The sequence below is a fragment of the Anoplopoma fimbria genome, chromosome 2 (genome assembly GCF_027596085.1).
Source record: "Anoplopoma fimbria isolate UVic2021 breed Golden Eagle Sablefish chromosome 2, Afim_UVic_2022, whole genome shotgun sequence".
NCBI classification, from domain to species: domain Eukaryota; kingdom Metazoa; phylum Chordata; class Actinopteri; order Perciformes; family Anoplopomatidae; genus Anoplopoma; species Anoplopoma fimbria.
In genome coordinates this window covers 24,427,781-24,450,702 of record NC_072450.1, presented here as the reverse complement: position 1 = coordinate 24,450,702, position 22,922 = coordinate 24,427,781, and the positions used below count along the sequence as shown (strand labels likewise).

Below are 22,922 nucleotides of genomic sequence, written 5' to 3'. Positions count from 1 at the left end.
GAAAGTAATCACACTTAGAATAATTCATAAAGTACAACAAGAACCCTTCACTGTGTTTTCATAGTGGTACATCCCTGTATGAGAAGTGCGATTCAGGATGAGCAAGAGTCAAAAGTGCTGATATGCTCCTCTACTTGCAATATCATCATCAGCGAGTTGCCCGGCCATCACGGATGGACGAATATAAGCCGACGGTCTGTCAGAGTGAGTATGTACAGCAGCACAGGCTATTCTTCTGGACAGACCTGTCTCCCTCACAGCTAGTGTACATAACACAAACTATATTTAACATTTATTTGATATGACTCAACATTTCCTCGCTTTCAGTGACTTTGCTCATAACAACATCTCTTTGACTAACTCAAATTAATGAGAAACAGGGAGAAAATTTGAATCAGCAGGAGTCATCTCTCTCATTATACTGACGCAACATTTTATTGTATTCATCTTCATCCCTCACATTTAGTTGCTGCATGCAGACATTATATGACATGTACTGCTCTGTTACTCAAGGTTACAGGAGAGAATGTGTCAACACACACTTTCACACAGCAATGGGTTATTGTTTTTTGCTATTTTCTTGATTTTATGAATTGTATGTTTTTCTTTATAATCTCATTATAATTGATGCTTTGGCAAGATTGTCATTGTTACACTCGTGCTAATAAAGCATATATTGAATTGAGTAGAGAGACAAGAGGACAGGGAAGATGACAGGAATAGGAGAGCAGAGAGAGTACTCCTGGCCTTGAGGATATAGAGGACACACAATACATGCATCCAACGAGAAAAAGGTAGATTGCAGATATCTTTCTTACAAAGAAAACAGACTTTTTTTTAAATAAAGAAAAAACATGCAAGTAGTATTGCCAGTGCTGAAGCTGCATAAAGGCTGCTTGATGACATAACAGATTAGAGTCTTGCCTCTGGTTTCTAGCTGTGTAAAGAGAGCTATTTTGAAGCTAACATATTTTGACTCAACAATGCTATGCAGGAATAGAGAAATAATGCATTTTATTTTATTGTAAAGAATAGTTTGCAAAGGAAAGTAGGTCCCTAATCTTAAATCTCATATGCTGTTTGCATCTATGTATCACTGTTAAGCAGTTAAGTCCTATGCAACAGCATAAAAATGCTTGCTATGCAAATACTCGACATTCACATATATCTATGTTAAATTCCTGTGAGACCCACCCTTCAGCTGTTGGGTTGGGAATCCTAAAACTCAACTCAACAGGCCCTTCACCCAAACATAGAGGTGCACGGTAAAAAGATGAACTATGGGAACAGAAACGGATTGAAACAACTGTCAACTTGTCGGTCCCTGAAGTGGCGCTGCAGGTCATTTGTGGGATTTGCGATTGTGCGAAAAGTGTTTGCCCGACAATGTCTGCAGAGGGATACCGCTGTCGTAACCCTCCTCCGATTTCACTCGCAGAGAAGTATCTGATCACCATGGAAACACATAATCTACTCTTTCAGACAGCGAAGGAAGAAGGTGTGAATATGGTACATCGACAGACTCACATGGATTCTATTATCACATGCAGGATTTAATTGCAACATCATTCTCTCGTGAAGACCAATCAAAAGCATTTTGTGAATGTTCACACACAGTGCATGTTATGTAACCGAATGACACACATGGGTGAAACAAAATTTTTAAAATCCCATCAAATCAGGTTAAAAAAAAATCAGTTCAGAGGGATTACTGGTAAACAGATGAGCTATTTAAAAGCTCTGCAGTCCTTAAAGGATGACTACTGTCGGCCGGCTGTTGATGACAGTAAATTACAGATAATTTAGTTTAATTGCGACCCAACAGGTGTGCAGCTCTTGGCTGTTCTTGGTTATTTGTTAAAGGGGGATGTTTGCTCATGCTCAGACTTTTCAACCTACATGTTACTTAACTGTGCTGAACTATTAACATTTTTGTATGCCTTACATAAATGCATATCGTCTCAATATAGAGAGAAGGTAGCAGCATCACTTTAACTCACATTTAAAGTGATGCTGTGTGAGCCTGGACATGAATATGTGTAGTTGTGTTCAAATTCTGGTATCATAAACTTTATATTATGTATGTTGGGTATGCTCTAGTATCTTTATCATCAGTATTAGCTGTGCTTCTTAATGCATACAGCAGATGCTCACAATGCATAACATATTTTTGTTTTGTTAAGATTTTGATGCTCTGTCACTAATTCTCTTGCTAGGGAACAACTTTTATCTTTTCTAATAAACATTACTATTTGGGTTGAGTGAAATTATCATCATTAAGCGATTTTTTGCCAAATCTAATTATGGTGAGGATTTATCAATGTACAATCCAAATGAGTGCTAAAAAGTTTAAGTTTATATATATATATATATATATATATATATATATTTGTAAATTGACTTTGGCTCTTTGGCAACATCACATTTCAAAGACCAATCAATTATTCGGCTAATCGAAGTGAGTGAAAAACAATAATTCATTGCTGCACCAGTTCAAATCATGATTCAGAGCATTACTAAAATCTAACTGAATTTGTTGTCAAAAGGAAACTTTGGGTGTCGGTTATACGGAGCGAAGCAGAACATAGTTTATTTGCACATACTATACCAGCCACATCGCGACCATACAAAGAAGGTTGAAATCTGTAAAGTTTCCCTTTAAGTTGTTGTTTGACACATATGAAGAGTTGGTGTCATTTAATGCATGATGGTAGAAAACCAAACAGTTTGCTTATTTTGTGTGATTTTGAATATATCCTTATTAAATTACCTCATTAAAATCATGATATTGATTTTATAAATACATTTCTACAATGTTCTAAAGAGTCAGATGTTGGTGGGAAAACCGGAAGCTATATATGAGCATGGATAAGCAGGAGAGCACAGACATACTAAATGGTCCACGGTTAAGTTGTTGTCTATCATAGGAGCTGCAGATGTCCCATTTGTACACATTTTTAATTTCATTCTGACTTTGAGTGCTCTTCCTCAGCCTCAACTGTGTCACCAGAGAGCAGTTAAATGTTTCCCATCATCTCTTTCTCATATTGTTACACACACACACACACACACACACACACACCCGCACACACACACACACACATACCTTGGATCCATCCACGCTGATGATGCGGTAGCTGTTGCGTGTGCTGTCGTAAAAATAGGAGACGGTGACGGCCTGCTTGCTGGCAGGGACCCAGTTCTTCTTGGTGGTTGGGTCGATTTGGAAGACATGGGCCCTGGTGGTGTAGATCGGCTGCTCCCTGGAGAGGAGAGGACAGAGGAGAGGGACATTGTGAGGGAAAGACCACTGCAGATAAGATACACAACATCTAAGTTATGTAACTAAAAGGGACAGGGACACTGTGCTTAGTCTCCAGAGAATGCAGAGTCCTTAGAGTCTGACAGGCAGGTGATAATATAACAAACACCAAATCTTTACAGCAAACCAAAGCCCGCTGCACAGCAACACGGCGTCATAGGCGACAGCAACACATATCTAGGTGTTTGTGTGAGATTGTGCACTTGTGTGTATGTGTATGCATTCACATCTAACGTCGAATGGAAGATTTCCCTAGTGCGCCACATACATGCGAGACAATTGTCTACACATGATAACACAAGTTGAACAAGAGAAGGCTCAGTTTCTAAAAAATATTTTTGCAAAGCTGATTATGCATCAGCTCTTAACCATTTTAGCAAGGTTTTTAGTTTTTATAATTTTGTTTCTTTGAAATACTGATTGTTCTGTGGCGACTTCATCGGAGGAGCATTTCAGCTAAAGATAAACCATGACAATTACAGCCAGCAGTTATGAAGTTCTTCCAACTAAAGCTGTTAACGGTAATTGTAATATAATGTTTCCAATTAAGACCCTTATATTAAACCTGCAATAAAAGCAATAGTGAGTCACCTTTATAGCGCAAACAACAACTATATTGGGAAACTTTGTTAGCAATAAGTGAATTAAGAACTTCTGAGACATCCCAGTGACCAGTTGTAGCCAGCATTCACATTTTTGTCCTTCCTGGTGGTAAAGTTATGTCTGGTAATTTCATCTGATCAAAATCCAGCATTGAATCGAGTCCTTTACACAACAAAAGCTTCAAATCTGAGTATTTTCCCTGCGGTTTTACCAAATCTGAAATGGCATTTGCTTTCAAAGCCCACTCCAACAATGACTGTAATGGGTAAAAGTTCAATATCATGTCATCTATCTTTGAGAGGGAAAGGCAAGCTGCCTCCCAGCAATGAGCAGCTCGCTGCCTGTGTGATTCAGAAGAGCATCCTCATGGTGATGAAGGAGCAGGATCAGAACGCCTGTTAAACTTGAATGACTGCACACTGAAAAAAATACAGTGAAAATGTTTCTCCTCTTTATGGCATTCACACGCACACGCACGGACGCAAATAACTAAGCCTGACTGGGATGTTGAGCTGAAAGCTGTGAAATATGTTCAGAAAATCCTCAATGTTTTCTGTTTAAGGCATTAAAGCAAACAGCGTACTATACAGGCATCTTTACACTTGCTTAAACTGTTATAGTGTACAATTAAATGTTTAATCAAATCTAGAGAAATGCCATAAGCCTGCTCTATATTTCAGCTATTGGGTTAGTTTTGATTTTTTTTTTTTTATTACTGTAGGAAAAACACATGTTTGCTTTATTGCCATTAGACATTTAAAATACATGCATTTGCTGTGTCATACTTTTCTTGCTTTACCAGTTTCAACCTCAACTCCATCCAAGATTATTTCTAGAATGTTGTCATGCTTTTTAACTAGTTTTATGTATATGCCAATATTACAACCGGACATGGCAAGTTTAAATTGTCCACTGGAAGTTCTCATTTTGTAAAGATGTGAAGTGAAGTTGGTTGTGATGCTCTTCTGTTAAATTTCAAGAGCGAGGAATAATTAGGTGGAGTGGCTGGATGAGAGGGATCAGAGGACACCTCAAGAACTCAATAATGGATGCAGATGAAGAATATGGGGGAGACAGATGGGAAGTACTTATCCTGCTGGAAGTCAAAATGTCAAAGTGAATGTGTGTCTTTCAGACAGGGCAAAGTTTACTGGGCACTCACTGCCTCACACTTGTCTTTATAGCCCAATTGAAAAAGTTTGAATATCCCCTCTGTGTTTCTGTCTCAGTGTTTTCTTATGTTGTTATCTTTTAATTTATTTTTTTTTCCCTGGCATCTTCTGCACATCCAGTCGCCTGATATCTTCTTTTTCTTGAAAGTATGTTCTTGGATGTTCTTCCTAGTCTTCTCCATGGTTCGAGCAATAATCATGTTTCCTTGGTGTTGACATCCATGTTCATCTGCTAGCAGTCTTCGTCCTCACTGTGCATTAATAGGTTTCTTGGTTCTTTACCACCATCAAATGTTCAATAGCATAAAATAGAATTTATATCAAATTCAAAAGGTGCAAGAAAGCTAGTATGTCAGCTCCTTCATTATGGACTCTCCCTCCACATTCACTTTTGACCACTGCACTTTGTAACAAACATGGTCCCAGGAGAGAGCTTTTCTAGCTTTCTGCTGTTGAAAACCTGATCCTCTATTCTCAGTCCTCCATTTGCTTTCCCTACATGGCCTGCCATTTAATTTAATGACATTAAGGAATTCAGTTAAATGTGTGAAGTGGGAACAAGGTTGCTGAACTGGACACAATGGCACAGTCACAATTTGCTTGGTGCAATAAAAATAAAAAAATCATTCAGGCACAGCAAAAAACATTATAAATATTGCATTTTTCAGAGCACAGGGATGTGATTAAAAAAAATAAGCTTAAATCCAAATCATTTGAGATCATGTTCTTATAAAGTCACTTAAAATTATTCTTACAAATAATACCAATAAGCTGCTAAAGCTAGCAGAAACATAAGCACATTTCCTGTAGGCAAGACTAGAGGTTTCATTAACAGGGTACAGACGGCGCCATTGTTGTTGTAATGCTATACAGCAACTTTGTCAAGTTGTCAAAAGGACATTCAGTTCAGTTTTACTATAATGCACTATTATAAGGCCGCGGTGAAAATAATGTCGGAGAAACCGGCGGGCGAGCAGCGATAATTCATGAGCTAATAAGGCTTTTACTTCCATTGAGATTATGGTTCTCACAGAAATGAAAGCCTAATAAATTCACTGTCCTTTTTAAGCCTAATCTCAGTTTTCATCTGCTTTGGGAACAACAAAACCCATTATACAGATCACTGTTGTCGCTTTTCATACACACGGACACATGCACACACTCACACACACACACACACACACACACACACACACACACACACACACACTCGCTGACCTTTGCAGCGGCAGTGTCTGGAGCCAGCTCACACTGGCAGGGGAAGAGAAGTGAAAGGCTACTGCTGAACACATGGATGCACTCAAACAACTGTCGGTGGAATCCAGTGATCTGCTTTTCTCAGATAAAAAGCATTAGGTTGATTGATTTAACTGGATAAAAAAAAAGACGACGACATTTGGGACTGTGTGACCGCTGGATTTTGTCTCCCGCTGACTGTCTCTGTCCCCATCTGCTGCTTTAAATAATTTACAGGTGTGTGTGTGTGTGTGTGTGTGTGTGTGTGTGTGTGTGTGTGTGTGTGTGTGTGTGTGTGTGTGTGTGTTTCTGTGTGGGGGGGAGCCGGTTTGAGTAAGTACTGCCCTGTCAATGCCTACATACACCTACACACCCACACAGAATAAATTAAAACCAAGGAACACGCTGATCCAGATACCTGAGGACTAAGACAAACTGTACCTATAAATATAATTTTTTTTTACCAATCTGGATCAGAAAATAGCTATGACACCCAACAACTATGGTTGAGAAAGAGAAGTGTTGCAAAAGGCTGCCTTGTTAATGTGCTAAATAATTGCATGACAAAAACTCTGAGCAGCAATATTGAGAGTGATGCATAACTAGGCCTGCGTGCCTCTTGTTCTCTTAAATCCTTTTTAAATGTTAGATAGATCGCTACCTGTGTTTTACCCAAACCCTGTGCTCTCCAGAAATTAAGTGACGTTAGCTCAGAGAGGGATAATCCTGCTCCTTAAAGACGACATTTTAAGATGATGCAGGATGACACGTGCCCTGAGAGAAAGTGTGAATAACAGCAGGCGGCTTCTATGTTTGACTAAGAGTTTGGATGCTGATTTTAAATGCGAGGGGTTGTGTTCACTTTGCATTTGTGTTCTGCTACGGATGTAGAATTCAGGTCCAGTTTTTTTCCAGCGAGTGAGAAAAACAGCCTCGTCCAGATTCCTGAGTTTAAGAATTCACTCCAGGCTCATTCCCCAAACAAACTTTCCCCATCAATCACAGACATCTACATCTCTGTCCAAATAAAAGTGACACATGTCGGCGGTTTAGATTATTGATTAGTGGTTTAGGAGTCTTAGGTCAAACCCGGAACAGGCTTTGTGGCCTGTTTGACAGAAATCAGCGCTCTCAGCAGCTTCAGATACGTGTATTGCAACATTCTTCACGTTCCTCAGAGAGTGAACCTGATGTTACTTTACCAGCTCCACAAATCACACACACACACAATACATTTGAGGCAGCATGTATAATTAGACAAATAGAGATAAATGGGTGTAATGAGATGAATTTAGAAGTGCTTGAAAGTTAAATATAGAGAAGCAAACATATATTTATGTGTTCCTTTTACATTATAAGTTGATGCCTTTCAGCTGCGCAGTGAAACCTTTGCAAAAATAAGTGTAGTTTTTCTTAACTGGCAGTTTTGTTACAGAGGTGTCAAGTCTCCCTGAATGGGTCAGCAGAGCGATAGCATCAACACATGACATCTGGGTTTTACACCACGTTTGGAGGGTGAAATGAACTGAGAAGGAATAAACCAGTCAATTGTACATCCAGGTACTATTGGGTGGAGACCCACAGGCACAGAGATATGAATGAGCCTGTGATGCTTTAAAAGGATCTCTTCATTAACGAAACAACATTTCTCTGCCAGGGGGACTTATGGAGGACATTGGCCGGTTTTCTAACATGTTTTCTCCCTTTGAATCCTCCAGAGGCAAAAACAAAAAGCTGGACAGACTTTTTTCAGTTAAATGCACCACATTATTGCCGGTGACCTGACGTAAACACACTCTGTGCAGCAAACAGTCTTACTAACAAACAACTTTGGGAGCAATGTACAGGCAGTAAAAACATTATAATTTGAAGTGTCAAATTCCCAATGGCCAATAAGACAGACACTAAAGCAGGAAAATTCATCAGGCGACATAAAAGACTTAAGATGATGATATTACAAGCAAAATGTGTATAAAATGCTGTCCTTGAATCCAAGTGGTCAGAATAATACAAGGAATTTGCATTTCTGTCTGTTCAAAGAACTTAAGTGACGAACGCTCGTTAAATATCTACAGTACATTAGGGGGAGCAACACTGAGTTAGAGCACTTATTCCTCCTCACTTTCTCTACTGGTTTTGACAGAAATAAACTAAGTTACAATTGGCTTTTCTGTGGCACCAAGTAATAAAAGAACATCTTCTCCCAAATCTTTCAGAGGGAGAAAATGAGAAATCTGAAAACAACTGGGCCACAAGGTGCACGGATATGTTGACTCTGGCTATATGAAAATTGCAAATTAGTTCAGCATTCATTCGTGACAATAAAAGAAAATGTAATAAGTTGGATTGTCATTAGCTTTTGTAATCTTGCTCGTATCAGATGAACAAGGTTGACGCTCTCTGTCATTAGTCATTAGCGAGGCCTGCTGGAGAGCAGAGCTACCTTATTAGTGAGAGCCGTGTTTTGTTTGAGTGAATGAGCAAAGTATGCAGGAGAGGAGAGCTCTGTGGGATCATCACTACAACACCACCTGGGCTTATACCACAATAAACACAGAGCTCTACTAATGAGGTCAGCAGGAGCAGGTTTGCCTGAAGCAGCATGCAATAACTTCAAGATCCCTGCTGAGTGAGACAAATAGTTAATACTGCGATAGCAGAAAGTGGTTCAAAGAGAACAATGACAGTTCTACATAATGCTTTTATTTTCTCCTGACATTTACAGAAAGGAGTATATTTCAAAAAGGAGCAACTCAAGGTGAATATTTTTATTGTGAGCATTTTTCATCTATCAAAAGGCAAGTTTAAGGGGAAGTACAGAGAGCAACAAATGTTGGAAGGGACTACAAAAAGCATCGTTATACTTCTGCAGTTTGATTTGCTTGATGTTTTTCAATGTGTCCTTTATAATTTTACAACAGATTGTTATTTTACAAAAAATGTCTGCTGTTACCAGAATTATTGATTTCTAAAAAGCTTGTGTAAAATACAATAAACTGCAATTAACAAAATGGGACATATGATCCAAGTGTGCGGCTGACTTGATATCACTGTTGCAAATATCCTTTTTCATGATGTTGGATCAAAAAAAAAACGAGTGATATTGATCCCTTTTTTGTTTTGTTCACACTTTCTGTGGTAGAAAAGTAGTTATGGCTTTTTAATGCGTTTTCTTGCATTGCATTTAGTGCTTGAAAGATTGATTAATCAATTAGTTTACTGTACAAAACAACAATTAATGAACAACAATTTTGATTAGTCACTTAAGCAATTATACAATCAAACATGTCAAACGTTTGCTGCTTTTCTCCGTTTTAGATACCTTAACCCATATCTTTGGGTTTGAATTGTTAGTTTGAAAAAAAAAACAAAGAAACAGGCAATTTCAAAAGGTGTTGCTTTTGGTGATGGGATACTTTACAAAGCTTAATATGTTTTGAGTTGTGAGCAGTGAACAGAAAAGTGTTGCATTTCTTTTTTTGGTCTAATTAGTCTAATTTCATTGTCGTCCTATAACTTTGACTATATTGGACTTATACTTTATACTTGTAAGACATTTTTAATCTTGCTGTCTGTTTCCTTTTTTTTGTCCCCGTTTATAATCTATACAAGTGACCTTCATTATTACTACCTATGTTTTGGCAGCATGCAGTATACTGAACTGTACCTCATGCCAGTACAGCTCATTAAACAGAGACAGATTTCCATGCAACGAAGGCAGCAGTCCAGATTCAAACCAGCAACTTCAGCAGGTCCTCCTCCACCACACTGAGCCTATAGGATGCAGAGCCCAACATAATCTGAGAGCTCGGAGAAAAAGGAAGTCTCCACAGAAGCACCGCATGGCAGCAGATGGCCTCCTAGGCCTGAACCATCTGGTGAGGAGACGTCCAATCCGCCGTCAGTATGTCCCCTTTCATTTACCCATGATTCTTAAAAAGCATGACATGCTTCTGCTCCCCTACTAGACCTCCACAAACCTCCCCTCCGGCCTTCAACCACAGACAGAGAACACCCACTCTGACCAGGCTTACAGTCCTCTCTCCTACTCGGGCAGACAAGAGACCCACGGCCACGTCACATGTCACACAGCCTAATCAATGAGTGTTAAGCCTTTAGCTGATACTCTCTGGCCAACCAGGAGATTATCATCTATCCGTGTGTTCGCGCTGCTTCTAGTATGGCTTATTTGAAATAGCAATATGCTGATTGCGTTGCCGTCTGTGAGACTTCTTAATCATTAGAAAAGGGCTTTCAGGCAATCTGAGATGCAGCACTTAAGCTGTGAAAATGTACTTAAAAATCACTTTCTAGCCCACTCTTATTATTAGCATTTCTTCAGCCTCTTTAAATCCAGCAACCTTGAACTACTTATATTTGATTTATTGGGCACGCTGCACATATACAATATTATAATTTAGGCTAATCCATACAGAATTGTGCTCTACAAATCATGTGGAAACGATGTGATCAATAACAATTGTGTACTGATGGATCGCATGACCAAAGACCTATGGTAGGAAGTGGACAAAGGAAGATAGACACTGAGGTTGTTAATATGTGGGTGTTGTGCAATTTATAGTTAATCTTTAACTACAGGAGCAAAAATCAGGCACAAAAGGATACTCATATCCTGTAAAAAATAAAATAAACAATGTATAGTTCTGATAGCTGAACCCACAGACAGACACACAAAATCACTTTTATATAGATTGAATTGTCACTTATCGGGCAGGACACATTGTATCATTACAAAGTGTAGTCAGGATGTAATATATTGTAGAATTAGGAATGCAATCTTGCTTTTCACTTCTGTTTAAGATAACGGTTGTTGTTGTTTTTACAAATTTAGAGAAGAAATGATTAGAGATGAAACAAAGTATTGCTTTCCTTTGATTATTCAATGGGAAATATAGAATGACATCAGTTTGGGTATCAGGATAAGATGAGCTTTAAAAAAACAAAAACATTTTTAAATATTAAAGAGACCTATAATTAAAATTATTGTTATGAGCTGCCATAGAAAAGATCAGTTGATTAATTGGTCAACTGACAGAAAATGAAATGGCAACAATGTATCAATTGTTTAAAAAGATTCTCAACCAAAAATGCCAAACATCTAATGCTTCCTGCTGTCAGTTTGTGACCCTGAACAGTGGGTTTAGTAAATGAGTGGCCGGCTGAAATTTCCTGGGAGCCATTTGTGACCCCCTTCCCAGAAAGTCAGTTGTAAAGTGATACTTGAGGTTGGCACTGACTAAAACTATGGAGCCGGACAAAGGAAACTTGTTGCCATGTCTCTGCCAGTAGGTGTGACCTCCTGTGGTGCTGCTGCTGGTCCACTGGGCCTTTTTTATGACGTACCACTACTGACGCATCTCACTTTCAAACCTGCTGGGTGAGTATGACAAACTCCTGAGAGAAAGTGAAGTCTGATGAACTGGTTTCTTACATTTAAAAAAAAAAAAAAAAAAAAAAAAAAAAAAAAAAAAAAAAAAAAGAAAACATGTCTGCTCTGGAGAGACAAGCTCTGTGGCATTGGGAGGAACTTTTTCCTTAATCACTGAACATTAATGCTGCTTATTATTCACATCTTCATTGTTTTCATTTTTTAACCATAGCTCAAGGTTCCATAATGTCGCAAATGGAAGCATTCATAAAGTTTATATAAATGACTCAGGGACAGGTTTGATTCTGAACTAAATGATATTACACTGAGCTGTATTATTGCGATTTCTAACTCAAATAACAGCCACGCAAACAGGAAATCTGCAATATATGTAGATGTGAAGTGAGCTAGTGATTGCATAACTATGGCATTGAGCCACAGAGCCAACAATCACACACCACAGCAGACTATGAAGGCAAAATAATGTACCGTAGCCTGTAAACAACTGTGGGAGTGCACCAATACCTCCAGCCCTGCATGTGGACAGCACACACACACACAGACACAGACACACACACACACACACACACACACACACACACACACACACACACACACACACACACACACACACACACACAAGTACCATCTCTCCTTAATAGTGGGCAGTGTTGACTCTGCCACCTCCGTATCATGACCCTCTTAAAACCATATTCCTACAGACAGATAAGGAGGAGCTGAAGTATTCAAAGAGGAACTAGACCGATCCAGCTAATGATCTGCTAGAAAAGAATAAATAAGACATCAAGCCTTTCACACATGACATCAAAAATAACTCTTTCATTACCAATAGTGCATAATAACATGGCTAATGGCTATGAAAGAGTAAAGTGGGGTCTTCCTCTGTTCCCAACACGCACAGATAAGCTTTGGGGTTACTACCGCAATGAACAAATCAAATTCATCTCATTTAAATCAGAGCTTTCCAGGTAAACTGGACAGTTACTTGTAGTCATATTCTGTCATATTTTCAACACACACACACACACACACACACACACACACACACACACACACACACACACACACACACACACACACACACACACCTAACACTACAGTCCGTGCAGGTGTCATGAGCAGGGCGCTTTCTGGATTACTCACCCCATTGCCGCGGACTTGAGGAACAACTCCGTATTAATATATTGGCTCTATTGGCTGCAAGGTTAAAAAGGGGGAAATTGTTATTTTAAAGCGAAGTCAAAGTCCACCGATGATTAGAGGTCCAAAGAGTCCACCAAGCTCAGGACAAGTCCTCCTGCTGCCGAGAGAGAGAGAGACAACTGAAATATGAGAGCGCTTCTTCGCAAACTCGATTCACCGGGTTGTCAAGCTCTCTCTCTCTCTCTCTCTCTCTCTCTCTCTCTCTCTCTCTATGTCTCTCTCTCTCTCTCTCTCTCTCTCACAGAACCTCGGTCATTTATTTCAGGAAGTTTTTTCCCCCTTTTGCTTGTTTTGGTTTTCCTCTTCAGATATGCGACAGAAATAAAAACCACACTTTCCCAATGGCTCCTTCCCTCCCCGCTGTGACAGTCGGCGCTCGTGAATTAAGTTGAAATGTTCGCGTTTCTCTGCTCGATGCGCAGAGTTTCTGTCTCCAGCGGGATTGTGTTTCATGTGAAGGGCAGCAGCAGCGACACGGAGCGGCGTCCACCTGCTCACGCTCCGGCCAGAGACACCCACACTTTTATTTTTATTTTATTTTTTTTATAAAAAATCTGTGGTATGCGGGTTGTGCCTGTGGTTTCAATTTCAACCAAAAATGAATCATTACAACATAAACAATAAAAACAATAAAAACAACTGGTTTTCTGAATTAAATTGCACTTACATTTTCTAAGTGACAACGATGGCTTTTCAGCAGTTTCAGGCACTTTCCCCTCACTTCAAGCTTAATTAAATAGGCTCATTAACCTCTTCAGCTCACACTATGTGGTAACAACTTTGGTTTGGAGTCGACCCGACTGTTGGTGTAAAATAAGAGACTTAAAACCACTTGATGTTTCCAGCAGGCAGGTGACAGCTATCAATAAATCACTGGCTGGTGCGCGCGTTCCCGGAACCATTCAAATGTGGTCATCTCTTTCGGGGGAAGCGTTTCAGCGACGTACCAGGACAAAGAGGTTCCGGACATATTAGTCTGTTGCGCCGCAAGCAAGATTCGAACGGTGGACAGGTGTGTTAAAGAGTTATCTGCTTCTGTTTTGATGTGGTGTTGTAGTAACCTTAAACTCGTGCTAACTCAACGCATCCAGCACATTGTAGTTCTTATTTATTTGTTAAGACACATCAGAACACGCAGAATATGAACTGCATGCTTGCCGTGCCATGAGCTTTGTTGTGATGTATGCAGGTTTTTCTTTCGTTGCAGGATGGCCGAGACCACGGAAAAAGAGCAGACCTACGAGGAGATGTTTGGCAACAGATTTACATCGGACGACAAAGAATACCAGCAGTATGTGAAACGTCCAGCTGACCAGCCACCCATTGTGGAGGACTGGAGGAGCCGTGGAGGTGGACACAGAGGCAGGGACAGGTAATGTAGCTTCAGCTCTCAAACTAATTCATAATCTGTAATCTACCTACTTTTGCATGCTTGGGGTTTTGTCTGAATGCATTTTGACAATTTGACAATGACTGTATGATTTGAGAGAAGGGGATAATGGCAACACTTTCATGTATCTTAGGTATTAAAAGGTAAATAAAAGTGATACTCCAGTGATTAAGTATTGCACTATGAAGTCGGGGGACCTGTGAGAGACGAGACCTGCAGTTTAGCCCCTCTCGTTGCATAGTTTGTGGACATTTGTTGTTGCTGTTTCATATCAGCCAGGTTAGAGTGGATTTTTACAGCTTGCTCTTGCTTTCTGTTCTAAAAAAAAATCAGACCATCCTGGAGCTTCGATAACAACCTGTATGCTTGTCTGCTGGCTTGTGCATTCACAGATGCATGCAATATACACCTGTTTTCACAGGCTGCGAATGCAGGTTTAACTGTTGTGACATCACACTAACTTTTTGGTATTATTCATTTAAATGTAGCAACAAGAGCCATTTTCTAAAATCTTATCTATTCAATGTTACAATCACAATTTTTGCAGACCAATTCTTAGGTATTTCCTTTCCGAATATGTTTCTTTCACTAACAATTGTCACTTATTGTCTTTGTTCACTACCCTAATTTCTTAATTATCATGTTAAGGTGAAATCTGGTGTCTTAAATCTGGATAAGACATTAGGTAAACTCAGTGGTCACAGCAGGATTTACTCTGCAGATATGTTGGCCATTTAGATGTTTCTGGAGCTTGTTTGTTCATTTCTATTGTTCTCTATCTAGGTACCAGAACCGTCGAGGTCGTGGTTGGGGAGGAGGCGGAGGTTGGAGAGGGGACCAGCGTGGACAGCAAAACTGGCAAGACAGAGACAGAGATAGAGACAGAGATAGAGATAGAGATAGAGACAGAGACAGAGACAGAGACAGGCACTCGGGGCATGGAAGTAGTTATCAATCTGGCCCTCCAGGCTACAACCAAGGATATAACTCTCATCATCAGAGATCACAATATGACCGCTACTGATCTTTACTCTAACCTCTCAGGTGTTGTCAGTGTTTATAGTATTCACAGTCTTACAACTCTCATTGCAATACAATTATGTGGCAAAACACAGTTTTTATTGTCTGAATTAGAAATGCTAAGCAAATACAGTGTCAGATTTTTTCCCCTGAATTATTTCTGAAATGTGACAGCAGAAAAGTACAGATCTTGTTTGACTTCCACTAACCATTTCCATAGCTCAACAGTAGTTTTTCTCCCGTATTCCATCAAATTGCTTCGACCTGTAATCATATTAAATCTTCTTGCCACATTTGTTGGAATGATAATAAGGACAAACTTTTCAATTTCAATACTGGAACTCTCATTCATAATGACACAAGTATTTCTTATTAAATATTTCAGATGTGTGGGCTGTTATAAACAATATTTGATTATTACATAATATGTGAGAGTTGCTTTGTGTTCAGATAGTTTTGTCATCTATACATGCTTTAAAATGGTAGTATTACAAATGGTACAGTTTCACAGACTGTGAATATGAATTTCTGGGGGAAATCTGTTTATAATGCAGATTGATTTTTGTGTCCCATTATGTACGGATACTGATGAACTGAGCTGTTTTTAATAAACATGTATTTTCTTAATTTTTTGTTTATGGGGCTCAACATCCAACAATATTTGACAGTGTCAATCTTAGTAAGCACAGTATTAAGATTCTTAGGGATGCACCAATATAAACCACTCCATTGATATCAGTGTTGACACTGAGACTAGTTAATACATCCCTGGCTTTTTTTTGCTCACCTCCTTTTTTTTTTGTTTAATATCTGATCCTCTTCAGGCCACAAAAGAATCTTCAATTAAAACCAAATGAAAAAAATGACTTCAGTCAAATTTCTGACAAATGTTCACAGTAAGACCTAACGTTTGACAAGAGGTTGCAAAAATATGTATATATGTTTTAAAGGGTTATGAGACAAAAATATTAGGGTAGAGGTCTCAAACTACCCGCCCAGGGGCCAGATCTGTCTTTCTTAGATGTGAGAATTAAGATTCCCATCCAAGTGGCCACCATCGAAGAGAATAACCTGACCGCTGTCATGTAAGTAATTTAAGTTTTGGACCACTGGTAACCACTTACCACTGTTGAAATGATACTGTGCACACATTCAAGTCCAGTCACTTTGTTTATGAAGACAAATATAAAAGCTGCAATGTCCTCACTGCACCCTACTAAATCTTAAACTCTTATTTAAATCAAAATATCTTCTTTCTGAGGCAATGTTATTACACTTGTTTAAAATCCATCACTTCAGGCTCAGAAAGGAAGAATATACTGAAGCCACACTTCACCAGTCCCAGCCTTTAATGTTCGTCTAATGGATGGCACATTACACCAGATGGCCTGAACAACTGCACTGTGTGTGAAGGGAAAGCAGCATTCACAGTAAATGGCTCAGCACAAGCCACAGACCAATAGTTCACACTGTGAAAAGCAACTGAAATATTTATATGCATCATTAATACATAATTGCTACATGCATCATTGGCTATGGCATATGTAGCTCATGCCTAAAGATGTCAGCGCTCGTGTGTCTCAGTCCTTTCACAGCAGTTCTTAAATTAAGTAACAAATGGGGACTTTGGTCTCACTGGTCCACTTCACTGATCCACAACACAAGCAGACCCACTCTGCATTGTTTTATTGCTGACTGAACGCCGTTCTGTGGCTTCTATTTATGGCTGTGGTGAATATGGGGTTAACAGTTCATTTGGACTTCAGCCGATGATAAGGGATGGAGGAGGTTAGGGAGAAAGTGTGTGCGGGGGATGTGCTAAAACTGGCACACAGAGAGGAAGGCTGCCATCACCACTGTAATCAGTTTAGATTAGAGAGACTTCACCCCAGATTGCTGCGTCTTCTCAGAGCAGGGATTTGCTGGATGGTAAAAAGGAAACTGATTTATTGGCAAATCAATATCAGACTCTTAACTGTTGCGCTTTGGTGTCATGGGAAATGAATTACCTGTGCATTAGTGTCCAGGAAACAAATAAAGGAAATAAACAGTGGATCATTTTTGTTGGACGTCTGTATGTTATATGTAAGGCTACAGCCAGCACCTAGTTAGCTTAGCATAACTACTGTAAATGGGTGAAGGAGCTGGCCTGGCTCTATCCAAAGGCAACAAAGTGAGCAAATTGACACCTCCTAAGCTAATTAAGCTTATTTACATGTTATATCTCATCTGTATAATATTAACATGTTATATCTTGTCCGTTTAGTCTGTGCAGACAACATGTTGTGATTTTATGGGCCAGATTATTTCTTGATTTGGCCCAACTCCTGGAAAGAATATGTGTATTTCTCATTATGCCACACTGTTCCTTTAATAGTAAATTAAAGCAATAGGGTGTAGTATTTATGATTTTGGATATATTGGCAAAATTGAAATATAAAGTGATTAAGTATGTTTTCTTTAGTTTATAGTTACCTTAAATAAAGGAATTGTTGTGTTTTCCTTACCTTAGAATGAGGCGTTTATATCTACATATTGAGAGAGTCCTATTCACTGAGACAGCCGTGTTTCTACAGAAGCCCAGAATGGACAAACCAAACACTGGCTCAAGATGGTGCCATTCATGTTTTCCCGTCGGCCACCGTAGTTCTGACTCCGCTGACTTTTCCTTTAGAGCAATCATGAGGATCTCTTAAGGGTTTTGAGGGAAATGCCTTAAGTATTTGATGAATTGTCATTAAGTTTGGTAAACACAATTAAGTCGCCCACAGGATGAATTATAATAACTTTGGTGATCCCTTAACTTTCTTTGAGCACTATTCATCAAATAAAACTTTTTATTTTTCCACTTTACTTTGTTTTATCCCAAAATATCTGCAAAAATAATACAACTCCCACCAGCCTCAGCGGTACTTGGTATTTGGTTCTAACTTACAATTCTGTGGAGCTGGTTCCTGTGTAAAGTTCACCAAAACTAATCCAGGGGTCAACATGTCAATCTGGTCCTTTGGGGTGCCACAGAGCCTTGACTATCTCTTACTTCATTCATTGCACTCATCTTGTTAATAAAACATTTGGATTTGAGGGTGAGAACATTTTGTTATTATTGCAACATTAAGAAAAAGAAAAAGTCAGCACTACAATATAGTTATTCAGTTAAGGGTTCATTCAACATACTTGCTTTCAGGGCCCCATATAATCAAAAGCATACATTTTAATTACAGCAATAAGCTGTTAATGCAAAGTGAGGCCCGGAGAGCATCAGAGATGGAAAACAATAGAGAGAGCCAGAGTGAGGGACCAGAGTCTCCTCGGTCTGGTCTGCCGCACTGTCAGGCTTCATGTGGCCTGTTTGTGACGATGCAATGTGACAGCAACGGGGACAGAGCGCTGGGGGCCATGTCCTTGATGATGAACTCATCCACTACAATCATCACTCTATCTCCCCCCCCCTTTTGTAAGTGCACACATACATACACGTGTGTGTGTGTGTGTGTGTGTGCGCACACACAGACACACCACATCCCCCACCCCCTGCAGCACTCGGCGACCTACATCTGGTGTTGGAGAGTGCATGGGGCTAAGGTTGGCCCGGGCCGGCCGGCCCCCCCGCAGACAGTGGGGAGTGTTCACGTAGCGTGTGACGTGTGTGAATGGCGGAGTAATCTTTCTATTGAAACGAAGGCCCCCAGCTATGTGCGGTACGTACGGATCTGTGCACGATTGTCTCCAAGTCACATGAACACACATGTGCAGATGCAGAGCAGGCACTGATTCATGCACTTACACCCTAATAATTGCTGCTGCAGATCAGGTTTGATGGCAACTTGTCCCCTGCTCATCCAACTGCGTGCTCTATAAGTTAATCATGCAGCTGCTCAGGTCATCCATTTAAAGACAGTGAACTCTGCTGCCGAGGGAAGCTTGTTAGTCTGATTGAATTTGTGCCATCTCCACAGGAAGAAGCACTCAGATCCTTAACTTAAGGACAAAAACCAATACAACAACCGGAAAAAATACTGAATTGCAAGTAGAAGTGTATTCAAAATCATATTTAAGAAAAAAGAACATGTATTATACACAAAAAATAAAATATCCCTATTCGTTTTAATTACTTTATTTACAGGTAGCTTAGTCCAGTAGTTTCCAAACTGGGGGTCAGGCCCCTTAAAAGGGTCACAAGATACTTGGGGGGTGTTGAGATGATTAATGGAAGAGGAAATAAGAAAAGCAGTGTTTAACTAGGAACCTGGTGAGTACCGAGCTCCAATCGATTGAGACATCTACCAAGAATTTCCTTTCACTGTTCAGTCCATCTCCATCATCCTAACCAGGGCTTTGCTCCAGGAACAGGCTGACATGGGCTCTGAATTACACACAGCACTTATGGCTGTTCTGTGCAGAGATGATGCTGGTTTGTGACTGTAATGTCTCTATGTAATCTCTCAGCCATCCTTTTTTGTAAGGGAGGGACATTCCTAAATTTAGCAGAAATGTGGTTTCCATTCTTCAGACTGCTCTGTTCTTATTGCCAGAAACGCTGTAATTAGACTTCTGGATGACGAGCATCAAAACCCTGCAGAGCACTGCATCGATGAACTGCTGGAAATTTACATTGTTGAATATTAATGGCACAGGCATACATTCTCTTTGAATAGAACAAATGTTCCTTTTTACTTGAACTAATAACTAAAATTAGGTAACTAAAGGAATAAGGTTCATGTTGCTTGCTATGGTGTCGCAGGTTTGGTAACTGAACCACCTGATCAAACCTTTCTTTGTGCTTTAGAAGGTCTGAACTTAGACAGACTTTACTGAATGACAACATGGTAGAAAGGTAAAAATTTGACTCACTATCTCAATATTTTGATGTATCTCGTCATCATTTTTTTATTTGAATCATGAATTACTTATTATTTATCATCCAAGCGTAAATAGGATCCCAAAGTATAAAATACAAAAATTGAAATAAAACATACTGAACAAATTATCTCTTATGACCTCAAAGGAAAAAAGTTTATTCAAAAAATATATTTCTTTCAAATGTCTACTAATGACGACAGAGACATCAATATAAAAAAATGTGATAAAAATATGATCTTTTGTGTATTTCATTTCTGTCTACAAGGTGTACATACATCTCATCATCCTGTTACCATGGTCACTATAATCATGTTGTCCTGTGTCCTCCATCAGCACCAAGAAAGACAAACTTCTGTAAAGACAGTCTGAATGGAAATTAGCAGTTTCAGTTGAACCAAAGCTCAACCCCCAATGTTTCAGTGGCTCGGGGGTTTGGTGATGCTCAGTACTATATATGTACGTAGTAATTAGTTACCAAACGTCTTACATCATTGGAATACAGATTGCATAACTCCCACCAGCTGGACTAGTATGGACACACACACACACACACACACACACACACACACACACACACACACACACACACACACACACACACACACACACACACACACACACACACACACACACACTCCCTCATCCCTGCAGGTGGATGTTGTGGGGAAGTGTCATGCTAACTGGGCGTACAGAATATTTGAATAAATTAAACAGCTGGCAGGTTACAGGATAGGCTGCACGGTGAATTTAAATTTCAGGACGACCAATTCAGCAGAGTCTTTGATCGACCCCATTCAGTTTTCAGAAACATATTCTAAAAAGAGTTTACAAATGGCCCAATGTGGTTTAAATGAATCAGACAGACAGAACAGATCTGAATGAAGCCTCATATTAGCTTAAATATAATATTTTAAAGGGGACTTCCAGTGATTTTTCACATCAGAGTTTATAGATCTTAAGGAGTACGTCTGCATTTATATATGTATTGTAAATGTACTATGAATGCACTTAAATAAAAAAAACATGTTTTTAATTGCATGACCACCTTCTTACTTAGTCCAAGTGTTCTTTGAAGTGTGAGAAAGGTAGGCGTAATGAGCTCTGGATGCAGCCTACATCTGTTCAGTCATTGCTATAATGTGTCTGACATTTCAGATTTGTCTTATTCTATAGGGGTTTTCCAACATATATAGCAATACAACATAATCAAACATAAAACCAAAGCCTAAATGCTCCAAGCTCTCTCCTCATGATAGAAATCAACCACTTTGAATCTGATGTTCACCAGTTTGACCAAAGATTTTCTTCATTAGGGAAACAGACATGTGCTACAGATACTAAATGGGGTGAAAAAAACTGAGTCTGAGTCTGTAAGTCACCACTTCAGTCCTGTACAGTCATGTGTCATAGGTTGTCACAAGCAGCAGAGGCTTCAATCCTCTCTCCTGCTGTCAGTTTGTAAGTAGAGGGATCAAAACGAGAAAGAGAGCCCATTCTGCTGCTAACTTCACACAAACACACACACACACAGAGAAAACCACAAATCACTGTCATGGTTTTGTAATCTAATAGCTGTAAGAAACGTTTGAGTTATTCCCCATAAGCTTCACATTTGCCTCTTTAACGCTCAGGAAACGTCCCTCTGATTACAAGGAGCTCTCATGGATCTTGCGTTTCAGACTTTAAAACATGTTTTTACACATCACAGGTGTGAGCTGAGTCCTCCCGGTTTCTTGAGCATTTTGTGTCCGGTGGGTGGTGAAATCCTGTCTCAAACCGATTTTCTTGTTATTTTATTTTCTATTATCAAGGCTGTCTAAGTGGGCAGTCAGCTGGGAAAAGCTCTCAGGTCTCGGTGACTCACCTGAAAGCCTCCCTGGATCGCTCTCCTCATCAAAGCCCACTCACAGCCGTCTAAAGTGGACTTTTTTTCCCACTTTCGTTCTCATATGCACGTACAGATGATGAAATTTAAGAACACTTCATCTCTGGGCTGTAGACACGACGTTCAGCAGACAGCACTGCTTTATTTCATGTTTACTGGCAGCATAAGAACAGAGCACAACCAATAAGAAATAATCTGGCATTATTGAGATTTACAGGGTATTTATCAGGATTTAGGAGGAAACAAGTCTAAAATTACAATGCTATGTTCTTATAGTGGTTATTCTCATTTGAGGGACACGATACTTGCTTTTGGCATCTTATACTCTTAACATCTTCAATTGACTTTGAATTTAGTTAAATATCCAAATATTTATTTCATGCTGGCTATTTGTACCTGCAGCTTCTCTTCACATTATGCATTTCCAGTGGTGGAAAGTACTTTTACTCAAGTACTGTAATTCAATACAGTTTTGAGGTAATTGTGTTTTACATGCAATTTTATGTTTCTGAGAAAAAAAATATAATAATGTAATTTTTTCTATAGAAGTAGTGCTATTGATATTAAAGTAGATTTTGCTGAGGATACATAAGTAAAGTATCTGAATAATTCCCCATCACTGTGCTTTTGTCTGTGACTCGTACAGTTCAACCAAAGTTACTTTCTCCCTCTTGTTATATTTTAATAAATTAAATATGTTTGTTTAGCATAGGTATTTGCTTTCCTATCCCCCTGATCATCTCACAACCCCTCAGATTGAACTGCCATGTCGGGAACCACTGATAAAGCATTCCTACTCTCAGTTTTTAATATATTTA

At 39.3% G+C, this 22,922-nt stretch overlaps 2 protein-coding genes across 4 annotated transcripts in view; one reads left to right on the top strand and one right to left on the bottom strand.

Moving 5' to 3' along the window:
• homer2 (homer scaffold protein 2) overlaps positions 1-13,760 on the bottom strand; it is a 29,038-nt gene extending 15,278 nt beyond the window's left edge. Inside the window, exons 1-3 of one of the 3 annotated variants that reach the window (XM_054617786.1) lie at positions 13,281-13,300; positions 12,887-12,940; positions 3,107-3,263 (exon numbers count right to left, since the gene is read on the bottom strand). In XM_054617786.1, the coding sequence (XP_054473761.1) occupies positions 3,107-3,263; positions 12,887-12,891 (162 nt within the window). In that variant the 5' untranslated portion in view covers positions 12,892-12,940; positions 13,281-13,300. Of the gene's footprint in view, positions 1-3,106; positions 3,264-12,886; positions 13,077-13,280; positions 13,301-13,613 lie in introns of those variants that run through there. The other 2 variants (XM_054617793.1, XM_054617778.1) reach the window with 2 other exon arrangements.
• An 82-nt stretch (positions 13,761-13,842) lies between these two features.
• LOC129106409 (RNA guanine-N7 methyltransferase activating subunit-like) lies at positions 13,843-16,192 on the top strand. Its single transcript, XM_054617804.1, has 3 exons — positions 13,843-13,958; positions 14,154-14,318; positions 15,120-16,192. The coding sequence occupies exons 2-3, from the start codon at positions 14,155-14,157 to the stop codon at positions 15,358-15,360; spliced, it is 405 nt and encodes a 134-aa protein (XP_054473779.1). The 5' UTR covers positions 13,843-13,958; position 14,154; the 3' UTR covers positions 15,361-16,192.
• Positions 16,193-22,922: the final 6,730 nt, after the last annotated feature.

What these genes read in the sequence shown, in the direction of transcription:
- LOC129106409 (XM_054617804.1), top strand. Translation starts at nt 14,155, where the DNA reads ATGGCCGAGACCACGGAAAAAGAGCAGACCTACGAGGAGATGTTTGGC. An exon ending in GGACACAGAGGCAGGGACAG is followed by an intron (nt 14,319 to 15,119) that starts GTAATGTAGCTT and finishes TTCTCTATCTAG; the next exon opens with GTACCAGAACCGTCGAGGTC.